This window comes from Aquarana catesbeiana, linkage group LG03 (assembly GCF_042186555.1).
Source record: "Aquarana catesbeiana isolate 2022-GZ linkage group LG03, ASM4218655v1, whole genome shotgun sequence".
In the NCBI taxonomy this organism is placed as follows: Eukaryota; Metazoa; Chordata; class Amphibia; order Anura; family Ranidae; genus Aquarana; species Aquarana catesbeiana.
The window spans coordinates 662,241,035-662,264,815 of record NC_133326.1 but is presented as its reverse complement, the minus strand read 5'-3'; the positions used below and the strand labels follow the sequence as shown (position 1 = coordinate 662,264,815).

Sequence of the window (23,781 nt, the reverse complement as noted above, 5' to 3'; positions counted from 1 at the left end):
CTAGAACCCTCACATCTCCTGTACAGATCTCCCCCATCACTAGAACACACATGTCCTGTACAGATCTCCCCCCATCACTAGAACACACACATCTTCTGTACAGATCTGCCCATCACTAGAACACACACATCTCCTGTACAGCTCTCCTTCATCACTAGAACACACACATCTCCTGTACAAATCTCCCTCATCACTAGAACACACACATCTCCTGTACAGATCTCCCCCATCACTAGAACACACACATCTCCTGTACAGATCTCCCCCATCACTAGAACTAGGGATGAGCTTCGAGTTCGAGTCGAACCCATGTTCGACTCGACCATCGCGTGTTCAACCGTTCGTTGAATTACGAACGATATGGGCCATTCGTGCCAAATTCGAGTGGCGCGTCATGGCCCATAATTCACTGCGGCATTGCAGTGCATTGCTGGCGGATGACTAGCCAAGCATGCACTATGACCCGCATTTTTGGCCAATCACAGCGCCGTCTGTACAGTGTGCACCTAAAGCTACCTGAAGAAAATTGGTGGTGTTCTTCTGATCCTATTAGTACCACAGGCAGCTGTAATATTTACAAGTTAGTGTAGTGCGTCCTCTGCACAGTGTGCACCTAAAGCTACCTGAAGAAAATTGGTGGTGTTCTTCTGATCCTATTAGTACCGCAGGCAGCTGCAGTATTTACAAGTTAGTGTAGTGCGTCCTCTGCACAGTGTGCCCCTAAAGCTACCTGAAGAAAATTGGTGTTCTTCTGATCCTATTAGTACCACAGGCAGCTGCAGTATTTACAAGTTAGTGTACTGTGTCCTCTGCACAGTGTGCACCTAAAGCTACCTGAAAAAAAATGGTGGTGTTCTTCTGATCCTATTAATACCACAGGCAGGCAGCTACAGTATTTACAGTATGTTCTAAACCCCCTGAACCATAATTGGCCAAAGCCACCCTGGCTTTGGCCAATTATGGTTCAGGGGGTTTAGAACACGCCCCACACTATATAAGGCCGCCTGCACGGTAGTGTGTTCCGGCGTGCTTAGAGAGAGAGGGAGACAGTGTCATTTCATTTGAGTTAGCTAGATTAGGCAGGACAGTCAGTGAGTTAGTTGCACTTACCGTGTATTGTGTATATATATGCATCCCAGGTGTTGTGTATATATATATATATATATATATATATATATATATATATATATATATATACACACTGTATTCAGTTTAGCTAGATCCGTTCCTGTTATCTTCCTACTGACAGGCAGGCTTGTCTTGTTACAGTATTTACAACTACCTGAAGAAAATTGCTGGTGTTCTTTTGATCCTATTAGTACCACAGTCAGGCAGCTAGACTATTTCAGCTAAAGCTACAAGTTAGTTTAGTGTGACCTCTGCACAGTGTTCAGCTAAAGCTAGAAGTTAGGGTAGTGCGTCCTCCTCACAGTGTTCAGCTAAAGCTACAAGTTGGTGTAGTGCGACCTCTGCACAGTGTTCATCTAAAGCTACAAGTTAGTGTAGTGCGTCCTCCTCACAGTGTTCAGCTAAAACTACAAGTTAGTGTAGTGCGACCTCTGCACAGTGTTCAGCTAAAGCTACAAGTTAGTGTAGTGCAACCTCTGCACAGTGTTCAGCTAAAGCTACAAGTTAGTGTAGTTCGTCCTCCTCACAGTGTTCAGCTAAACCTACTGTACAAGTTATTTTTTTGCAAGCTCTGCACAGTGTTCAGCTAAAGCTACCTGTAGAAGGTTGGTGGTGTTTTCCTGATCCTATCACTACCGCAGGCAGCTAAATAAGCTACAAGTTAGTGTAGTGCGAGCTCTGCACAGTGTTCACCTAAAGCTACCTGTAGAAGGTTGGTGGTGTTTTCCTGATCCTATCACTACTGCAGGCAGCTAAATAAGCTACAAGTTATTTTTTTGCGAGCTCTGCACAGTGTTCACCTAAAGCTACCTGTAGAAGGTTGGTGGTGTTTTCCTGATCCTATCACTACCGCAGGCATCTAAATAAGCTACAAGTTAGTGTAGTGCGTCTTCCTCACATTGTTCAGCTAAAACTACAAGTAAGTGTAGTGCGAACTCTGCACAGTGTTCAGCTAAAGCTACAAGTTAGTGTAGTGCGTCCTCCTCACAGTGTTTAGCTAAACCTACAAGTTATTTTTTTGCAAGCTCTGCACAGTGTTCAGCTAAAGCTACCTGTAGAAGGTTGGTGGTGTTTTCCTGATCCTATCACTACCGCAGGCAGCTAAATAAGCTACAAGTTATTTTTTTGCGAGCTCTGCACAGTTTTCACCTAAAGCTACCTGTAGAAGGTTGGTGGTGTTTTCCTGATCCTATCACTACCACAGGCAGCTAAATAAGCTACAAGTTAGTGTAGTGCGAGCTCTGCACAGTGTTCACCTAAAGCTACCTGTAGAAGGTTGGTTGTGTTTTCCTGATCCTACCACTACCGCAGGCAGCTAAATAAGCTCCATTTTTTTTGCGAGCTCTACACAGTGTTCACCTAAAGCTAGCTGTAGAAGGTTGGTGGTGTTTTCCTGATCCTATCACTACCGCAGGCAGCTAAATAAGCTATAAGTTATTTTTTTGCGAGGTCTGCACAGTGTTCACCTAAAGCTACCTGTAGAAGGTTGGTGGTGTTTTCCTGATCCTATCACTACCGCAGGCACCTAAATAAACTACAAGTTATTTTTTTGCGAGCTCTGCACAGTGTTCAGCTAAAGCTAGCTGTAGAAGGTTGGTGGTGTTTTCCTGATCCTCTCACTACCGCAGGCATCTAAATAAGCTACAAGTTAGTTTTTTGCGAGCTCTGCACAGTGTTCACCTAGAGCTACCTGTAGAAGGTTGGTGGTGTTTTCTTGATCCTATCACTACCGCAGGCAGCTAAATAAGCTACAAGTTAGTTTTTCACGAGCTCTGCACAGTGTTCAGCTAAAGCTACCTGTAGAAGGTTGGTGGTGTTCTCATACTACAGGCAGGCAGTTGATTTTGCTAGCTGCAGTATCAGTACATATATATATATATCTATATATATATATATATATATATAGATATATATATATATATATATATCCCAGCTTAGTGCAGCTACAGGCCATTAGTATGTCTGGAAGGCCAACAAGGAGAGGCAGACAGTCACAAGCCAATAAAAGAGGGCAAGCAGGCTCTGTGTCTAGAGGCAACAGTGCTGGTCGTGGAGACGGTGCATCCTCATCAGCACGTGGCCGTGGGACACGCTTGGCCTTTTTTTCAGCAGCTGGCCGTGTTGAGCCGCAACATGCGGAAGACTAGGTCGAGTGGATGACCAAGCCGTCCTCATCCTCCTCATCCTCTCTCACCCATGCTCAGGGTACTTTGTCTGGCAAAGCAGCTGCCAACGCGGCCTCTTCCCTCGGCTCAATGGCATCAGTGACTCCTTCCCTAGCCCCACCATGTCCTCCTGAGGAGTCCCTCAAACTGTTTGACCACAGTGTTGGGTATATGCTCCAGGAGGATGCCCAGCATTTAGAAGGATCTGATGATGATACTGAGCTAGATGAAGGCAGTAACGTGAGCATGGACAGAGGGGGTGCCCAAGAAGGACAGCAATCTGGCAGTCATGCTCCCCCTGCTGCAGCATACTGCCAGGTTTGCTCCAGTGATGAGGAGAGAGGGGATGATTATGTCACAGACTCAAGGTGGGTGCCTGATAGGAGAGAGGAGGAGGAGGAGGAGGCACATCACCAACGAGGCAGGATGCCCTCCAGGGGCCAGCCTAAGGGCAGCACACTGACTGCATCACACCCCAAAGCTCCGCATGTGCAGGGTGCTGCAGTCTCTGCACGTTATTCAAAAAGTTCTTTGGTGTGGGCCTTTTTTAAGACGAGTGCATCAGATCGCACCGCTGCTATTTGCAACATATGTCTCAAGCGTATCTCGCGTGGCCAAAACATCTCCTCGTTGGTAATGTGCCTCCTCCTCCTCCTCTCTCCTATCAGGCACCCACGTTGAGTCTGTGACAAGGTCTCAAGGCCCCCTTTATCCAGACAGTGTTCCTGCATGCCCGCCGATCACACAGGAGGAGGAGGAGGATTGTGTCAGTATGGAGGTGGAGCCTGGCACTCAGAATCAGCAGCAGTCTTTAAGGGATCAGTCCCAAGAAACACATGGACTTGTACGTGGCTGGGAGGAGGTGGCTGCGGACAATGTCGTCCTTAGTAACACAGAGGACTCCGGACCGAATGCCTCAGCAAACCTACGCTGCATGGCCTCCCTGATCCTGCAAAGCCTGCGTAAGGATCCTCGTATTCGTGGTATCAAGGAGAAGGACCAATACTGGCTGGCAACCCTCCTTGATCCACGTTACAAGGGTAAGGTTGCAGACCTTATCTTGCCGTTGCAGAGGGAGCAGAAGATGAAACATCTTCGGGAGGCCTTGCAGAAAGGTCTGTGCAACGCGTTCCCAGAGACTGGGAGGTTATAAACTCCTGTTTCTAGACAACGTGTTGCTGAGGCTTCGGTCAGTCAAAGAAGGAGCGGTGGAGAAGGTGGCCGTCTGACCGATGCGTTCAGACAATTTTTTAGTCCGCAGCGCCAAGGTATGATCGGTTCCAGCAACCATCGCCAGCATCTGTTTTTCATGGTGCAGGAAAACCTAGGGGCAAGATCTGACTTGGACACCTTTCCCACTGAAAATCCTCTGGGTTACTGGGTCTTGAGGATGGATCACTGGCCAGAGCTTGCACAGTATGCAATTGAGCTACTGGCCTGTCCTGCATCCAGCGTTCTTTCAGAACGCACATTCAGTGCTGCTGGAGGCTTTGTAACCAATTACAGTGTGCTTCTGTCCACCGACTTGGTCGATCGACTAACCTTCATAAAAATGAATCAGTTTTGGATCACCACCAGCTACCAAGCACCTGATGCTGATGTAACCGAATAATTTTTTTTGAAATCTCAGATCCCTTCAAAGACTGCTTATGCTGATGCTGAGTGACTATCCTGAGTAATTATCCTCTTCCTCCTCAATGATCACGCTGATATCTTGTAAGAACATTTTTGGTTCTGGGTGCCGCCACCAGTGCCTAAGGCCCAATTTTTCAGCCCCCTGTTTAACAGGGGCGTGTAATTACAATTTTTGATGCAATACTTTGCAGCAGGGCTCGTTCCTGCATTCCAACTAGAGTTTCTGTGAGAAGTTGCAGTGTTGTGGCACCAGCACCAGTGACTAAGGCCTAATTTTTCAGCCCCTGTTTAACAGGGGCGTGTAATTACAATTTTTGATGCAATACTTTGCAGCAAGGCTCGTTCCTGCATTACAACTAGACTATCTGTGAGGGGTTGCAGTGTTGTGGCACCAGCACCAGTGACTAAGGCCTAATTTTTCAGCCCCTGTTTAACAGGGGCGTGTAATTACAATTTTTGATGCAATACTTTGCAGCAGGACTCGTTTTTGCGTTCGAACTAGAGTATCTGTGAGGGGTTGCAGTGTTGTGGCACCAGCACCAGTGCCTAAGGCCCAGTTTTTCAGCCCCTGTTCAACAGGGGCATGTAATTACAATTCTTGATCTAATATTTCACAGCAGGGCCCATTTCTGCGCCCACCAAGAGCAAGTGAGGACTTACAGTGTTGTGGCACCAGCACCACCACCACCACCAAAGGCCCAATTTTTTTGCCCCTGTTCAACAGGGGCATGTAATTACAATTCTTGATCTAATATTTCACAGCAGGGCCCTGTGAGGGCTTACAGTGTTGTGGCCACAACAACACCTCAGGCCCAAATTTCTGTTGAGTATATAGGGCAGGCCCCTACTTTCAAACATCCAACTTACAAACGACTCCTACTTGCAAACGGAAGGAGACAACAGGAAGTGAGATGAAATCTACCCCTAGGAAAGGAAATTCTCTCCTGTAAGAGTTAATATGGGAAAAACATTTCTCATTTCCACTGATGCTTTATCACCAATCCTTGTTTCACAAAAAAACCCACATTTTCAAAAAACATTTGTCAATGGGACAAAAAGTGAGGTTCAATCTTCGGAAGAGGAGCACAGACAGCAAAACAAATGTCACAGGGGTGATAACCCTTCCCTATGTTTTCCAAAAAGCTTAAAAAAGATTCTACTTAACAACAAACCTACAGTCCCTGTCTTGTTTGCACCACCTGTATACTGCTGTTCAGAGTACAGAGCCTGTATACTGCTGTTTCCTTTTTTAATTTGGGTGCGGGGTTCCCCTTAATATCCATACAAGACCCAAAGGGCATGGTAATGGACTGGGGGGTACCCATGCCGTTTGTCTCACTGATTTTCATCCATATTGAGGGGACCTGACATTACATTAAAGCTGCAAGCAGTTTTAAATTACTTTTTTTCCTTTAAAAATGTAATTTTGTGCACGGACTGTTCTAAGCACGGGACACACACGCCACTTTACAGGCATACTATAGACACCCCCCGGATATGATATTTAAAGGAATATTTCACTTTTTTTTCACTTTAAGCATCATTAAAATCACTGCTCCCGAAAAAACATCAGTTTTTAAAACTTTTTTTGCATTGATACATGTCCCCTGGGTCAGGACCCGGTCCCCAAACCCTTTTTAGGACAATACCATGCATATTAGCCTTTAAAATTAGCACTTTTGATTTTGAACGTTCGAGTCCCATAGACTTTAATCTTTCAGTCTGTTCACAGGTTCTGGTGCGAACCGAACCGGGGGGTGTTCGGCTTATCTTTAACTAGAACACACACATCTCCTGTACAGATCTCCCCCATCATTAGAACACACACATCTCTTGTACAGATCTCATAGACTAAAACGTTTACTGTGCACTTACTGAGCTTCAATCTTAATTTCACACTCTTCATCGTCAACGTAGAAGAACTTCTTTAGTGGTGTCAGTGTTATCTCGAAGCTGGGTAAGACTGCAAAATATATATTTATATAATATAAAAAAATAGAAAATACATATTTAAGTTAATAAATTGAATATATACACTGCACTTCCAAATACCAAATAGACTACACACTATGCATATGTGATAAACAAAGTGCATACAAAAATATGTGAAAGTCATACAGTGGTAAAATCAATCTGTCTCTAGCGACAGTAGAAAGCGACAATAGTGCAACAAATGCATATATAAATAAATAAAGAATATACAAATGTAAATAGATAAATAAATAAATGAAGTGCTTCTGTGCATACAAGTGGTTAACAGTTATACCACTTCTAAATGTGTCCAAAGGATCACATCTTGAATAAACAATGATCCCACTACTGAGTTGAACATAAATCAAAGTGCTCCTGTGCATATATGTGACATCCAACTGTGTCAGTTTAAATGTAATTAAAGTCCATGCGATTCTGAAACTGCTAAGTGGGTGATCCAAAGCATGCCGTAGTGTCTTCACTCTGGTGCCCTCCTTAGGTATTGAATGTTCACCTCAGAGCATGTGACTTTGCAATTAAGCTCAGTCAATGCACGCCTATGAACCACCTCTGGGCTGTGCAGTAATACCGGAATCCTGGACTCATCAGTGAAATACCTCGGTAAGTATGTAGAATAAAAGACTTGATAGTGTAATACAATTTAAACAGTTTATTAATCAAAGCATACCCCCATATGGTGTACTCACATAGATCAGGTGCGCCAGTGCACCACTCTATATCAAGACTTGATAGTGTAATACAATTTAAACGGTTTATTAATCAAAGCATACCCCCATATGGTGTACTCACATAGATCAGGTGCGCCAGTGCACCACTCTACATCAAGCGAAAACGGGTAACAATACCGGACTGGTATCGGGATGGTATGTGCTTCCTCCTTAGTAGATCACCTGCCTAACATGCCGTCCTATCCCCTCCCCAACGCGTGTCAATACCGGGATTCTGTATCTTCTTCAGGGGGAATTCTTTTTGGACGGTCAATCTGTCAGTATTTATATATATATATATATATATATATAGAGAGAGAGAGAGAGAGAGAGAGAGAGAGAGAGAGAGAGAGAGAGAGAGAGAGAGGGAGAGAGAGAGAGAGAGAGAAAGAGAAAGACACTAGTGCTGAATCATTATGCTCAATGAGTATACTACATGGAACTCTGCTGCCAGGATACATCTACTGGCATTGGCAGTATACAATCATCTCCTATCTACTCCATTATGCCTACGCCCTACAGTGTCCTAATTGACCCACCCAGGCTGCTGCAAATTTGGTAGTGTGAATGGTATTTCGGACAAACGTGAAGGAATTAACATACCATCCCATCTGGCGGTCAGCATCACCTGATGCCCCACCACACAATTAATCTTATATTGGTACAATGCATAAATAAATAGTGTAAAAATAAAATGTAATAAAATACATAAAAATACATATGATGTAATGGCAAAAAAACATCAGAACCGGAAATAAAAACATAGTCTCCAAACTAAAGGGGAGTCACCTCATATTTACAATGAATATATACCGCATCTATGCTTCACCATAAAAAGGGGCCCAACTAGTGAATTTAAAACCATCTAAATAGATAATTAACATAAATAGGTATGAGAAAATTAAAAAAATGTATGTATATATGTATCTAAAAATCACACTATAAATATTAAAAATATTATAAATATATTAATATGGTCATAACCTATTTAGGACTATACATAAATTTATATATTATGGAGATGTGGCTGCAACCCCTATCTCATATGCGTTAGGAGTCACAAATATCAATTAGCTATACATAATGGACTGGATACCTAATAATTACTTAAAAAACACTTTAAATCAAATTCTTTATTTATCCCACCAGGTGCCAGAGAGCCTAACTGGTGTATCAACCACGATTCACGCTTACTGATTTCCCTCCCAAATTTAGAACCTCTCCAGTGGCGTTTGGGTGCCTCTATGCCCCAAAACTACATGCCAACTGTGCTTTTATTGTGGACATCCCTAAAGTGTACAGAAAGAAAATGTTTGTCCAACCCCTTACTTATGTTTCTAACATGCTCTTCCATGTGATCCTTTAATGTCCTTATAGTTCTACCGACATAGATTAAGTTGCATGGGCATTTTACTGCATAGACTATGCTCACCGTATCGCATGAAATAAAGTCCCTGATGGTATATGCTCTTGGACTCCCATTTAGCCATGTATAGGTTCTCAACACTTTTTTGCGAATTTTGCACCCATGGCGACAACTTTGATCTGCAGGTAGAATGTGTTCTGATACCAGAAAAAATTGTGTTCCAAACAGAACTCTAAACATTTCAAAATAAATCTACGTTGATTCTTTTTCACATCACTATTGTTTTTCAGAGCCCACTTTACTGGCCTCATTGCCCCTTGGTGATCAATATTAGTATAAAGTGACACCACATCCCCTGTTGCCATCACCACATTGTCATTAGCTGTGCATTCTTTTAACAACTGCAAGCTATGTTTAGTATCTTTTAAGAAAGCATGCGTATTCCTTACTAAAGGTTGAAGGTGAATATCAATGTATTCGCCCAATCGGGATGTTAACGAGTCTATCTCACTCACAATTGGTCTGCCTGGGGGGTTGACTTTATCCTTGTGAATTTTTGGTATATGGTAGATGACTGGAATTCTACTGACCGTGGGAACCAGATATTTTTCCTCGTGTTTGTTTAGTAAATCCCTCTCAGTACCATAATGTATGATGGATTCCAATTCCAAATCCTTTTTAAAAGGGTTTTTTAATTAAAAGGAAAACAACAGAAAATTAGGTTAATAGAAGGTCAAATTAAGGAAATTTGTGATAAAATTGAACCAAACTGAATATGCTAAACATATGGGGGAACTTCAGAAAAATATGCAGATAAAGAACCTAGAGAATAAAAATACTAAGAAAAAGAAATATCTACGTGACTTGGGAGACTACCAAAAAAAAAAAAACAGATCTTTAGATGGCAGTCAACAGTGCAACAATAATGGGGCTCCCCAGGAACCATGTACCAATGAAGGTAACCCTGTAATAGACAGTAATATGGGATTCAAAACGCCACAAGCCCAAAGGCAATATATTCCACCTCAACAACCGATGATGCAGCCTTACAGAGAATATCCTATGAATCACTACCCGGAAAAGGAACAGGGTGTCCCACAAGGACAACTGCATAACACTAGAAAACCTTACAATGGCCAATATGATAATAGGGGATATAACTACAATGGAGGTAGACCACCCTATTATGGTCATCTACAAAACCATAGTAATTGCAATAGGGGTCACTAGGGAAACAACAATCAATGGAGAGGTAACCAATCAAGGAATGCACCTTACTATATGGGACTACAGCATAATGGTCAGAACCCACAGGGACACCAATATAATCAATACTTGCAAAATTATCAACATAGAAGCCCACAAAGAGGGGGACCACAACAGCAGTATAGAGGGGTGAATATCAGCATCAGGGAGGATCACCTCCATATAGGGGCCCCACTCAAGGGGAAGGATACTATTACTCTCCAAAACCACAACGAGCGAGGTATGACAGACTGCCACCGAATCAATACAAGGTTCCTAATTATAACAGCTATCAACCCCTATATGTTGCAATTGATCAACTCTTTTTTAGAGAAGGGCCAGATGGATCCCACCCAGGATGGAAGAAGTATAGGAAAAGCGGGGGATGAGCAGGACGAAGGATACAACAAAAAAAAGAAGGCGGGAAGATTATGAGAAGGCATCTACAATCTCAGTGGCATCAGTTTGACCAGGGAAGAGACATTAACTTTAGATAAGGGCATAACATTTGCCCCAAAAAAAGGTCTTAACAAGTTTGAGACGTATATAGGGTTTCAGAAGTTCATCCATAAACTTGATGTGAAGAAGTACTATGCCCAGAACCCTGTGGAAAAAGCAGCAATGGGGAATAATTTCCCCCAACTAAGGAATAATTCAGTGTTTAATCCCCACATAGTGAACAACAAATATGTGGATCTTTTTAAAAAACTGGTGACAACGGATTTAGAACAACTCCCAATCAAAAAAGTGTATGAACAAAGGGACATCAAGAAAGGCCTCAAAACCCTAGAAAGTAGAAAAGATATTGTTATCCACCCAGCTGATAAGGGAGGAGGTATTGTTGTGTTATCCCTAGAACAATATAAAAAAGAGATGGATAGGATCCTGGGGGACAGAAGTATTTATCAGATATTAAAATCTGATCCTTCTAAGATTTTTAAAAGGGAATTGGAATCCATCATACATTATGGTACTGAGAGGGATTTACTAAATAAACACAAGGAAAAATATCTGGTTCCCGCTGTCAGTAGAATTCCAGTCATCTATTATATACCAAAAATTCACAAGGATAAGGTCAACCCCCCAGGCAGACCAATTGTGAGTGGGATAGACTCGTTAACATCCCGATTGGGTGAATACATTGATATTCACCTTCAACCTTTAGTAAGGAATATGCATGCTTTCTTAAAAGATACTAAACATACCTTGCAGTTGTTAAAATAATGCACAGCTAATGACGATGTGGTGATGGCAACAGGGGATGTGGTGTCACTTTATACTAATATCGATCACCAAGGGGCAATGAGGGCAGTAAAGTGGGCTCTGAAAAACAATAGTGATGTGAAAAAGAATCAACGTAGATTTATTTTGAAATGTTTAGAGTTCTGTTTGGAACACAATTTTTTCTGGTATCAGAACACATTCTACCTGCAGATCAAAGGTGTCGCCATGGGCGCAAAATTCGCCCCAAGTGTTGTGAACCTATACATGGCTAAATGGGAGGCAGAGGGTGTCCTATACAACGGGGACCTGAACATCATGCTATACAGGCGGTTTATAGATGACCTATTAATCATATGTAAAGGGAGTGTGGACACCTTGGAAAACCAACTCCAATCCATGAACGATAATAATCAAATTATCAGCTTAAAGCGGGGTTCCACCCAAATTTTGAACATTATCTCTATGCATTCTCTTCCTTGCCTAGATGCTGACATGCTGTGTAAAAAAAAAAATGTAAATCGCCGTAATTACCTTTTTTTTTCTAATCTTCTTAGCACTTCCTGGTTTTCCTCCCATGGGAGTAGGCGTGTTTCTAGCCTCTCCCAGACCTCCCACAGTCCCCTGGGAGCTAGTCTCAGGCTTCCCGGCATGCATTGTGCAACAGCGTCATCACAAAATCTCGGTGAATGCTGGGAGCACAGCATTCACCGCATCCAGGAAATACATGCTTGTGAGCTTCAAATGCCCACAATGAAGATGGAAACCGCCTTCAGTTAATTTTATAAGTTATTCTTTACAATGAAATCGGACACAGGCGGACTTATTACACACGTGAGTAGATAATCATGAGAAGAAAAGTTTGTGAATGAACTCCAAAAAAAAAAAAAAACGATAGATAGGTGGACCCCCGCTTTAACATGGAATGTCAGTAAGGATATGATACATTTCTTGGACCTGGAGATCCGAAACACATCATGGGGTATAGAAAAAAAAACTTAATTTAAAGCGACAGATCGCAATTCCTATATTCCCACTATGAGCTGTCATTCTAGACCTTGGTTAGATAATATTCCTCGAGGACAATACATGAGGATAAGAAAAAACTGCACACAAGAAATTGATTTTGAATTGCAATCAAAGATGCTGAGCAAGATGTTTAGAGATAAAGGATACCGTGATGATTTCCTGATAAATGAGAAGAATAAGATCAAAAAATATGGATAGGGAAGATCTACTAGACAGTACCAGAAACGATGGAACCAACAATGATATGGGTACATGTATTGTTCTAAATTTCAACCTACAAAATAAGGAGGTGGAAAAAATTATCCACAAATATTGGAATGTTTTGAAACAGGATGTTCACCTTAGGATGTTTGCCGGAAACACAAAAAATTGTATATAAGCGGGTACCTAACTTGCGGGACAGACTGGTCCATAATGTGGTGGAGCCGCCCCCTCTTAGGCCCAAGATGACATCAAGGGCTTCCATAGTTGTGGACGGTGTTACAGCTGTGTAAGGATCCCACTAACTTAGAAAAGTAAAAGAATTTTCTAACCCTCAGTCTAAGCAGATATATACCATCAGGGATTTTATTTCATGTGATACGGTGGGCGTAGTCTACGCAGTAAAATGCCCATGCAACTTAATCTATGTCGGTAGAACTATAAAGGCATTAAAGGATCGCGTGGAAGAGCATGTTAGAAACATGTTAGAAACATAAGTAAGGGGTTGGACAAACATTTTCTTTCTGTACACTTTAGGGATGTCCACAATAAAAGCACAGTTGGCATGCAGTTTTGGTGCATAGAGGCACCCGAATTCCACTGGAGAGGTTCTAATTTTCTGAGGGAAATCAGTAAGCGTGAATCGTGATGGATACACCAGTTAGGATCTCTGGCACCTGTTGGGTTAAATAAAGAATTTGATTTAAAGTGTTTTTAAGTAATTATTAGGTATCCAGTCCATTATGTATAGCTAATTGATATTTGTGACTCCTAACGCACATGAGGTAGGGGTTGCAGCCACATCTCCATAATATATAAATTCATGTATAGTCCTAATGAGGTTCTGACCATATTAATATTAATATATTAATAATATTTTTAATATCTATAGTGTGATTTTTAGATACATATACACATTTATATACATATACACATACATTTTTTAGAATTTTTTCATACCTATTTATGTTAATTATCTATTTAGATGGTTTTAAATCCACTAGTTGGGCCCCTTTTTTATGATGAAGCATAGATGCGGTATATATTCGTTGTAAATATGGGGTGACTCCCCTTTAGTTTTGTTTTTATTTCCGGTTCTGAGGTTTTTTGCCATTGCATCACCTGATCTATGTGAGTACCCCATATGGGGGTTTTGCTTTGATTAATAAACCGTTTAAACTGTATTACACTATCAAGTCTTTTATTCTACATACTTACCGAGGTATTGCACTGACGGGTCCAGGATTCCGGTATTACTGCACAGCCCAGAAGTGGTTCATAGGCGTGCACTGACTGAGCTTAATTGCAAAGTCACAAGCTCTGAGGTGAGCATTCAATACCTAAGGGGAGCACCAGAGTGAGGACACTACGGCATGCTTTGGATCACCCACTTAGCAGTTTCTGAATCACATGGACTTTAAGCACATTTAAACTGACACAGTTGGATGTCACATATATATGCACAGGAGCACATTGATTTATGTTCAGCTCAGTAGTGGGATCATTGTTTAATCAATACGTGATCCTTTGGACACATTTAGAAGTGGTATAACTGTTAACCACTTGTATGCACAGAAGCACTTTATTTATTAATCTATTTACATTTTTATATTCTTTATTTATTTATATATGCATTTGTTGCATTATTGTCACTTTCTACAGTCACTATAGACAGATTGATTTTACCACTGTATGACTTTTACATATTTTTGTATGCACTTTGTTTATCACATATGCATAGTGTGTAGTCTATTTGGTATTTGGAAGCACAGCGTATATATTCAATTTATTTGCATCTGCATGACTTTATGAGACGTGTTTAACGCTTACAGCTGATCTACGGTGTTATTTAGGCATTTTGGCTAGTGGAGGCTCGCAGGACTTTCTATAATTTACATATTTAAGTTATATCTAAAGTCAACACTTTATTTTAATTTTTTGTAGAGTAGGGTTAAAGCCACTGTCCCATGTGTCCCAAGGAGATTTCCAATCACTTACTGTTTTGTAGACGCAACAAGAAGTGAGAGAATATCTTTCCAACAGAAATCCCCTTCTAGCTAGCTGCCTTGTGATACCACTAAAGTTCAACTGCATTCTGCTTAAATTGCAATACCCTGCTTCCTGTAAGAACATTTCTATGTTACATGGGCTACTGAACATAACAATATATGCCTGACAGAGGTTCCAACCCTATCTTCATGCCAAGCAAATCTAGAGAAAATGTTTTTGGCTCAGTTTTAAAGCTGCACGCCAGGCAAGAAACTGAATACAAAGATAAAATACATACAAGTGAACAGATAGTGAAGAAGTAGCAGCATGTTGTCGAGGTCATCCAATGCTCACTCTGTGATTTTCTCCTTTTTGTCATTTGGCATGTAGCACTCCTGAATGGCTTCCTGTTCTGCTCCTCCCTCTCACTGTCTGGTTGCTGTATTTTGGCATAATACTAGAGGCTGACACCAAATCAAATTTCAAATTTTATACTAGCTGTATTTAAAATAGTACATTTAAATTACGTACATGCAATTTTTTTTTTACCAAAAATATGTAGAAAATACATATTGGCCTAAACTGAGCAAGAAATTTGTCTTTATATATATTTTGTGGGGATATTTATTATAGCAAAAAAGTAAAAAAATATTGCTTTTTTTTTAAAATTGCCGCTCTTTTTTTGTTTATAGCACAAAAAATAAAAAACGCAGAGGTAATCAAATACCACCAAAAGTGGTTAAAGTTACATAATTATGAATTTTAGTTATGATAAAGACACATTAAAAAGAGCTGACATATAAGAAATTCATACAATAACAAAATACATTCATATCGTCCTAGTACATGATAATAAATACATATAGAGATACAGGATTAACATAAAATTTAATAAACAGAATTTCTTGACATCCTAAGACTCTACGAATCTTATGGCTCCCTGTTCACTTCACCAGGAGTTGATGCAAGAAAGGTATCTATAAATGTAGGTAAATATCAGTATAAGAATCCCATGAAGAAAAAAGATGGTAGCTAACTCCAAAAAAGGATAGGGGGAAATAAAGGTTTTTTACATACAAGTCAGTTTAAAAAGTGAACCCAGCATCTAACTGGGCTAAGGGTGCCAGTAAACATCTATCCTAGGGGTGTGTCAGGAATCAGGATGGCCCACACAAGCCAGAGGGACAACCAGAGGGCAGGCCAGGCTTCCAAATATTGCAAATCCATAGGGTATAAAGAATAATAATGGCACATGTAGCCAACACTAATCTATGAAAAATATATATCTATATACAGTGGGGACAGAAAGTATTCAGAACCCCTTACATTTTTCACTCTTTGTTATTTTGCAGCCATTTGCTAAAATCATTTAAGTTCATTTTTTTCCTCATTAACCGCTTGCCGACCGCCTCACACAGATACAGTTGCAATAAAAAGTATGTGAACCCTTTTGGAATGATAGGGATTTCTGCACAAATTGGTCATAAAATGTGATCTGATCTTCATCTAAGTCACAACAATAGACAATCACAGTCTGTTTAAACTAATAACACACAAAGAATTAAATGTTACCATGTTTTTATTGAACACACCATGTAAACTTTCACAGTGCAGGTAGAAAAAATATGTGAACCCTTCTATTTAATAACTGGTTGAACCTCCTTTGGCAGCAATAACTTCAACCAAACATTCCCTGTAGTTGCAGATCAGACGTGCACAATGGTCAGGAGTAATTCTTGACCGTTCCTCTTTACAGAACTGTTTCAGCAATATTCTTGGGATGTCTGGTGTGAATCGCTTTCTTGAGGTCATGCCACAGCATCTCAATTGGGTTGAGGTCAGGACTCTGATTGAGCCACTCCAGAAGGCGTATTTTCTTCTGTTTAAGCCATTCTGTTGTTGATTTACTTCTATTCTTTGGGTCATTGTCCTGTTGCAACACCCATCTTCTGTTGAGCTTCAGCTGGTGGACAGATGGCCTTAAGTTCTACTGCAAAATGTCTTGATAAACTTGGGAATTCATTTTTCCTTCGATGATAGCAATCCGTCCAGGCCCTGACGCAGCAAAGCAGCCCCAAACCATGATGCCCCCACCACCACACTTCACAGTTGTGATGATGTTTTGATGTTGATGTGCTGTGCCTCTTTTTCTCCACACATATTATTGTGTGTTTCTTCCAAACGACTCAACTTTGGTTTCATCTGTCCACAGAATATTTTGCCAGTACTGCTGTGGAACATCCAGGTGCTCTTGTGCAAACTGTAAACGTGCAGCAATGTTTTTTTTGGACAGCAGTGACTTCCTCTGTGGTATCCTCCCATGAAATCCATTCTTGTTTAGTGTTTTACGTATTGTAGATTCGCTAACAGGGATGTTAGCATATGCCAGAGACTTTTGTAAGTCTTTAGCTGACACTCTAGGATTCTTCTTTACCTCATTGAGCAGTCTGTGCTGTGCTCTTGCAGTCATCTTTACAGGACGCCCACTACTAGGGAGAGTAGCAGCAGTGCTGAACTTTCTCCATTTATAGACAATTTGTCTTACCGTGGACTGATGAACAGCAAGGCTTTTGGAGATACTTTTATAACCCTTTCCAGCTTTATGCAAGTCAACAATTCTTAATTGTAGGTCTTCTGAGAGCTCTTTTGTGTGAGGCATAATTCACATCTGGTAATGCTTCTTGTGAAAAGCAAACCCAGAACTGGTGTGTGTTTTTTATAGGGCAGGGCAGCTGTAACCAACACCTCCAATCTCATCTCATTGATTGGACTCCAGTTGGCTCACACCTCACTCCAATTAGCTCTTGGAGATCTCATTAGTCTACGGGTTAATATAAACACAGCACCCCATATTGAAAGAAAAACAGAATTGTTGACATTTTTGCAGATTTAAAAAAAGAAAAACTGAAATATCACATGGTCCTAAGTATTTAGACCCTTTGCTGTGACACTCATATATTTAACTCAGTTGCTGTCCATTTCTTCTTATCATCCTTGAGATGGTTCTACACCTTCATTTGAGTCCAGCTGTGTTTGATTATACTGATTGGACTTGATTAGGAAAGCCACACACCTGTCTATATAAGACCTTACAGCTCACAGTGCATGTCAGAGCAAATGAGAATCATGAGGTCAAAGGAACTGCCTGAAGAGCTCAGAGACAGAGTTGTGGCAAGGTCAAAAAATTGTGGCCAATGTTAAAAAAAAAAATTCTGCGGCACTTAAGGTTCCTAAGAGCACAGTGGCCTCCATAATCCTTAAATAGAAAATGTTTGGGACGACCAGAACCCTTCCTAAACTGAGCTATCGGGGGAGAAGAGCCTTGGTGAGAGAGGTAAAGAAGAACCCAAAGATCACTGTGGCTGAGCTCCAGAGATGCAGTCGGGAGATGGGAGAAAGTTGTAGAAAGTCAACCATCACTGCAGCCCTCCACCAGTGGGGCCTTTATGGCAGAGTGGCCCGACAGAAGCCTCTCCTCAGTGCAAGACACATAAAAGCCTGCATGGAGTTTGCTAAAAAAACACCTGAAGGACTCCAAGATGGTGAGAAATAAGATTCTTTGGTCTGATGAGACCAAGATAGAACTTTTTGGCCTTAATTCTAAGTGGTATGTGTGAAGAAAACCAGGCCTTGCTCATCACCTGTCCAATACAGTCCCAACAGTGAAGCATGGTGGTGGCAACATCATGCTGTGGGGATGTTTTTCAACTGCAGGGACAGGACGACTGGTTGCAATCGAGGGAAAGATGAATGCGGCCAAGTACAGGGATATCCTGGACGAAAACCTTCTCCAGAGTGCTCAGGACCTCAGACTGGGCCAAAAGTGTATCTTCCAACAAGACAATGAACCTAAGCACACAGCTAAAATAACGAAGGAGTGGCCTCACAACAACTCGGTGGCTGTTCTTGAATGGCCCAGTCAGAGCCCTGACTTAAACCCAATTGAGCATCTCTGGAGAGACCTAAAAATGGCTGTCCACCAACATTTACCATCAAACCTGACAGAACTGGAGATGGTCTGCAAAGAGGAATGGCAGAGGATCCCCAAATCCAGGTGTGAAAAACTTGTTGTATCTTTCCCAAAAAGACTCATGGCTGTATTAGATCAAAAGGGTGCTTCTACTAAATACTGAGCAAAGGGTCTGAATACTTAGGACCATGTGATATTTTAGTTTTTCTTTTTTAATAAATGTGCAAAAATGTCAACAATTCTGTGTTTTTCTGTCAATATGGGGTGCTGTGTGTACATTAATAAGGAGAAAAATGAACTTAAATGATTTTAGCAAATGGCTGCAATATAACAAAGAGTGAAAAATGTAAGGGGGTCTGAATACTTTCCATCCCCACTGTATATTACATGTGTGAGATATGTGATCATTGAGAATATCAATATTAGTATCTAAGTGATGTGACAGGAAAGAGAAAAAATGCTCCAAGATAGTGAGAAAAGAAAAGGGAAACACCGGAAAGCCCAATATGACAAGAGAAAAAAAAAACATGTGGGTTAGTAGAAAAATAAGCACAAGTTGGGAATGAAGTAGGATTACTCAATTGAATAGATAAAAATGTCAATACAAATGGAGATGGAGAACACCAGTAACCACCCTGGAGTCATACATGTGATATTCCATGGTCTCTGAAGCAATCCCAATTACCCACCAGATGACAAAAAGAATGGTCACCTAGTCGGCTTCAACCTTATATCCCAGAGGCCTAGGGCGGGTCCCCGCCAGCATCATGCAGATGCCAAATGTGCAGAGGGAGAATGGTGAGAGCAAGTCCCATATTCAGTGCAGGTGATGGAAGCAGGTTCATGTCAAACACGGCAGTCCCCACTTTGTGGCATCAGAGGGACAAAGACAGCGCAGACATCGTTATACCTGCTGACATCACGAGCTAGGTGTGTATGCATGGTGCCAATGCATAGCGGGACCCTATGGACTTGTATTTAGAAGCCTGGCCGTCCCTCCGGTTGTCCCTCTGGCCTGTGTGGGCCATCCTGCCACAGTCCCAGGATAGATGTTTTTTGGTGCCCTTAGCCCATTTAGATGCTGGGTTCACTTTTTGAGCTGACCTGTAAGTAAAAATCCCTTTTTTTCCCTCTCTCCTTTTGAGGAGTTAGATATCTTTTTTTCTACATGGGATTCTTATACTTTTATATTTACCTAAATTCATAGATACCTTTCTCGCATCAACTCCTGATGAAGTGGACAGGGATCCACGAAATGCATAGAGTCTTAGGATGTCAAGAAATTCTGTTTGTTAAATCTTATGTTAATCACATATCTCTATATGTATATTATCATGTTATTTTAAGAATTTCTTATTTGTCACCTCTTTTTAATGTGTCTTTATCATAATCAAAATTTGTCATCGTGTACTTTTAGGAATCATGGAATGTTCAATTACAATTATTTTTTTAAAATGTGAAATTGTGTGTACCTTGTGCATTATCTTTGAAGTGACTTGCCTCATATAAAGTCTCATGATCAATGTATTTTCTCTTGCATGTACATTTAAATGATGTATTAACCACTTGCTTACTGGGCACTTAAACCTCCCTCCTGTCCAGACAATTTTCAGCTTTCAGCGCTGACACATTTTGAATGACAATTGCGCGGTCATACAATACTGTAGCCAAATGAAATTTTTATCATTTTTTCCCCACAAAAAGAGCTTTCTTTTGGTGGTATTTAATCACAGCTGGGGTTTTTATTTTTTGCTAAACAAACAAAAAAAGATGGAAAATTTTGAAAAAAAAAAATCATGTTTAATAGTTTGTTATAAAATTTTGCAAACAGGTAATTTTTCTCCTTCATTGATATGCGCTAATGAGGTGGCACTGGTGGGCACTGATAGGCTGCACTGGTGGGCACTGATAGGCTGCACTGATGGGCACTGATTGGCACAGTTAAGTCAGCATTGATAGGCACAGATAAGGTGGCACTGATGGGGACAGATAAGGCGGTACTGATGGGCACAAATAAGGCGGCACCGATGGCCACTGATAAGATGGCACTGATGGGCCCTGATGGGTGGTACTGATAGGTGGCACGGATGGGTGGCACTTATGGGCACTGATAGGTACCACTGATAGATTGCACTGATGGACACTGATGGGTGGCACTGATGGGCATTGATGGGCACTGGTAGGTGACACTGATGGGCACTGATAGGTGGCACTGATGTGCAGCACTGTTGTTGAGGCACGCCCCCAGACCTTTTGGGATCGTAACGGATTCTTTGCATGCAGAAAATGCAAAGCATGCAGAGAGGTCGCAAGACCTTTAAGGGGTATTGAAAGTTTTATCTCTCCAGTGAACAACCGGTCTTTTGATATCAAACAGTTTATTACATGTAATAGTTCTTATGTTGTCTACGCTTTAAGGTGCCCTTGTGGCCTGATTTATATAGGCCGGACAAAGAGATTGTTACGGATTAGAATCGCGGAGCACATTAACAACATTAAGATTGGATACAAAGACCACAATGTATCTTTGCATTTTAGGTTGAAACATAACAGGGACCCCAAGGGGTTGGAATTTTGGGGAGTTGAACATCTCCAAACTCACTGGAGGGGTTTGAACCGCATTCGCGAATTATCCAAGCACGAAACTCGATGGATATATTCCGTAGACGCACTTTCTCCCAGAGGTCTCAATATAGAGCTCGATATAAACTGCTTTATTAGTGATACATAATTCCCACTTCTTAATGTCTCTAACATAATATTCCCTATGAGATATAGTTTAATTATTTATTTCTTATCATAATTAATTAATTATTTATTTCTTATCATTTTTATTAAAATTCATAATCACATTGATCATAGAATCGTTTATTGTGTATGGCCATACGGTCTATACATACATACACATAATCTCCCCCATCTTTAGTTGATACATTATTTTAGCCTATTTTTAAGGTATTCTTTTTTAACTTTAGGCAGCTGGTTTTACCTATCACATATTTAAATAGTTAGTACACCTATTTATCTCTATTTATACCATAAATGTGTATTTAATGCCATTGTATTGCATCCTCCACGTATAGTATTAATAGTATTTATTTTCTGTTGCTGGATAACATTATGATAATTTTTATCATTGGATATTAGTATTCACTAGTTTTTATCCCGACATTTATAATAATATTGAAGACTGCTATGGTATATGCTAAATAAGCAGTCCAAACGGGATAAGTTGATACATGGAGGATTGCATCCCATCATGTTATATGTCCTATATTATGCCCATTGCTTGATGTACAGTGAGGATATTGAATAGATGTTGTTTGGGCTCAAACAAAGTACTGTTATGTATAGGACATAGATGTCACAATTTTCTTCCGATACAGGCGGCAGTGGCAGGTTTCTTTTTTTAAAAAAACACTCTGCCGGCGTTGCGAATTTAGTTTCCCATTGCTGACAGTTTTGTAGAGCTCCAGCGTCATGGGGAGGCATCCTATTAAAAGGCCCTCTCCCATTGGCTGTTGCATCTGCCACTGATATAAAAAACCGGCTGAATGATAGGTGGATTACGCCCTCAGATGACGTCCGGAAGTGACGAAACGCGTCAGGGTCGTAATCCACCGGAAGTGACGTGTGCGTTCCACGCACCGGAAGGAACCAGGAAGCAAGTGAAACCAGCCGCATACAGCGAGCGCTCTGGCAACTCATCCCGGGAGACGTAGACTAAGGCACAGTGCACTTTACAAACGCTCTTTCTGCTTTACTATTGTTTTATTTTTGGTACGCAGTTTTTAAGGGGGGAGGGAACATTATATGTTAATAAACTTATCATTAGCAATATTACGCTATATGAGTTTGTTTTTTTCCCCTTATGGTATACTATTAATCGAGAATGCTAGCGACATCTGGTGGTTGGTGATAGAAGATGGATGGTTATTAAATAACAACAGTACAAAGGCCTGTATTTTCTGGAATTGTGGTGAGTGCAAACTCACTGGGGGACACCCCCTCACGCGGTGTTGTCTTTTTCCTGGTGACAAGAAACTCTTCATATGCACAGACTGGAATTCTTTTGAACTGTCCTGCACATCTTCTTTACCATTTTTTGTCTTATTTATATGTGTCTTGACATCGGGCACATAGCGCTGCTGCAAATAAGGAATCAGAGACTTGGCACCATTGATTTACACCTTTTTTTGCTTATGCATAATTGTGGGCACTGATGGGTGGTACTGTGGGCACTGATGGGTGGCACTGTGGGCACTAATGGGTGGTGCTGGTGGGCACTGGTAGGCAGCACTGTTGCCTATTGCTAGGTGGCACTGGCAGGGGGCACAGGTGGGCACTGATGATCTGGCAGCAGCTTGCCGTGATCAGGACTGATGTCCCTCTCACAGCCGCCAGTGATCGGCTTTTTTTTTTCTCCTCATGCTGTCAGCGCGAGGAGAAAAAATAGCCGATTACCGGCTCTGTTGACATTACATGATCAGCTCTCAGCCAATCACGTGTTAAGGGGTCGGGATCGACCCCTTACTCCGATCTGTGATCCAGCGAATCTCATAGACTCGCTGATCACAGAGTGCGCCGTGCGCGCCCTGAAGGGGGTACGCAGGCCGCTCGGGCACAGGACTACGTCAATAGACGTAGTCCCAGCAAAGCAGGTCCGTGCTGTAGCCGTCATTCGGCTATAGTGTGGATCTGAACTGGTTAATGAATACAGAGCTGCATTCATTTGTGTATTTCATTCATTTTTTGCTTATGCATATATGTTTTTCATTTAAGTAGCTGCTTTTCTTTTTACTACATTTGATTTCATGGGCAGTCCTAGGCGCAGAGCATTGTGAGATATAGGCGTCAGTTTTTCACATATTTTGCATACGGTTTTACTTTTAATTTAATTTTTTCTCTGCAGCCATGGATGTTCTCAGATATCTAAGTAGTAGACATATAGACATAAATGCTTTGTTCACTGTGAACGAACCCACCACCACAGAGATTAATTATAATGGAGCTTTGTCAGCATTAGGCCACACTTTAGAGAAACAGGTACGCACCTGGTGGGATATTTGCACTCTTGAGCAATATATAAAAGAGAAAATTATTATAAGAAGTCTAAGGTGGGATGTTGCCCCA

At 41.2% G+C, this 23,781-nt stretch overlaps 1 protein-coding gene across 1 annotated transcript in view; it reads right to left on the bottom strand.

The window, feature by feature from the left end:
* LOC141133429 (complement C3-like) overlaps positions 1–23,781 on the bottom strand; it is a 731,058-nt gene that overhangs the window by 574,417 nt on the left and 132,860 nt on the right. Inside the window, exon 7 of the mRNA XM_073622815.1 lies at positions 6,804–6,891. Coding sequence (XP_073478916.1) covers positions 6,804–6,891 — 88 coding nt within the window. The remainder of the gene's footprint in view (positions 1–6,803; positions 6,892–23,781) is intronic.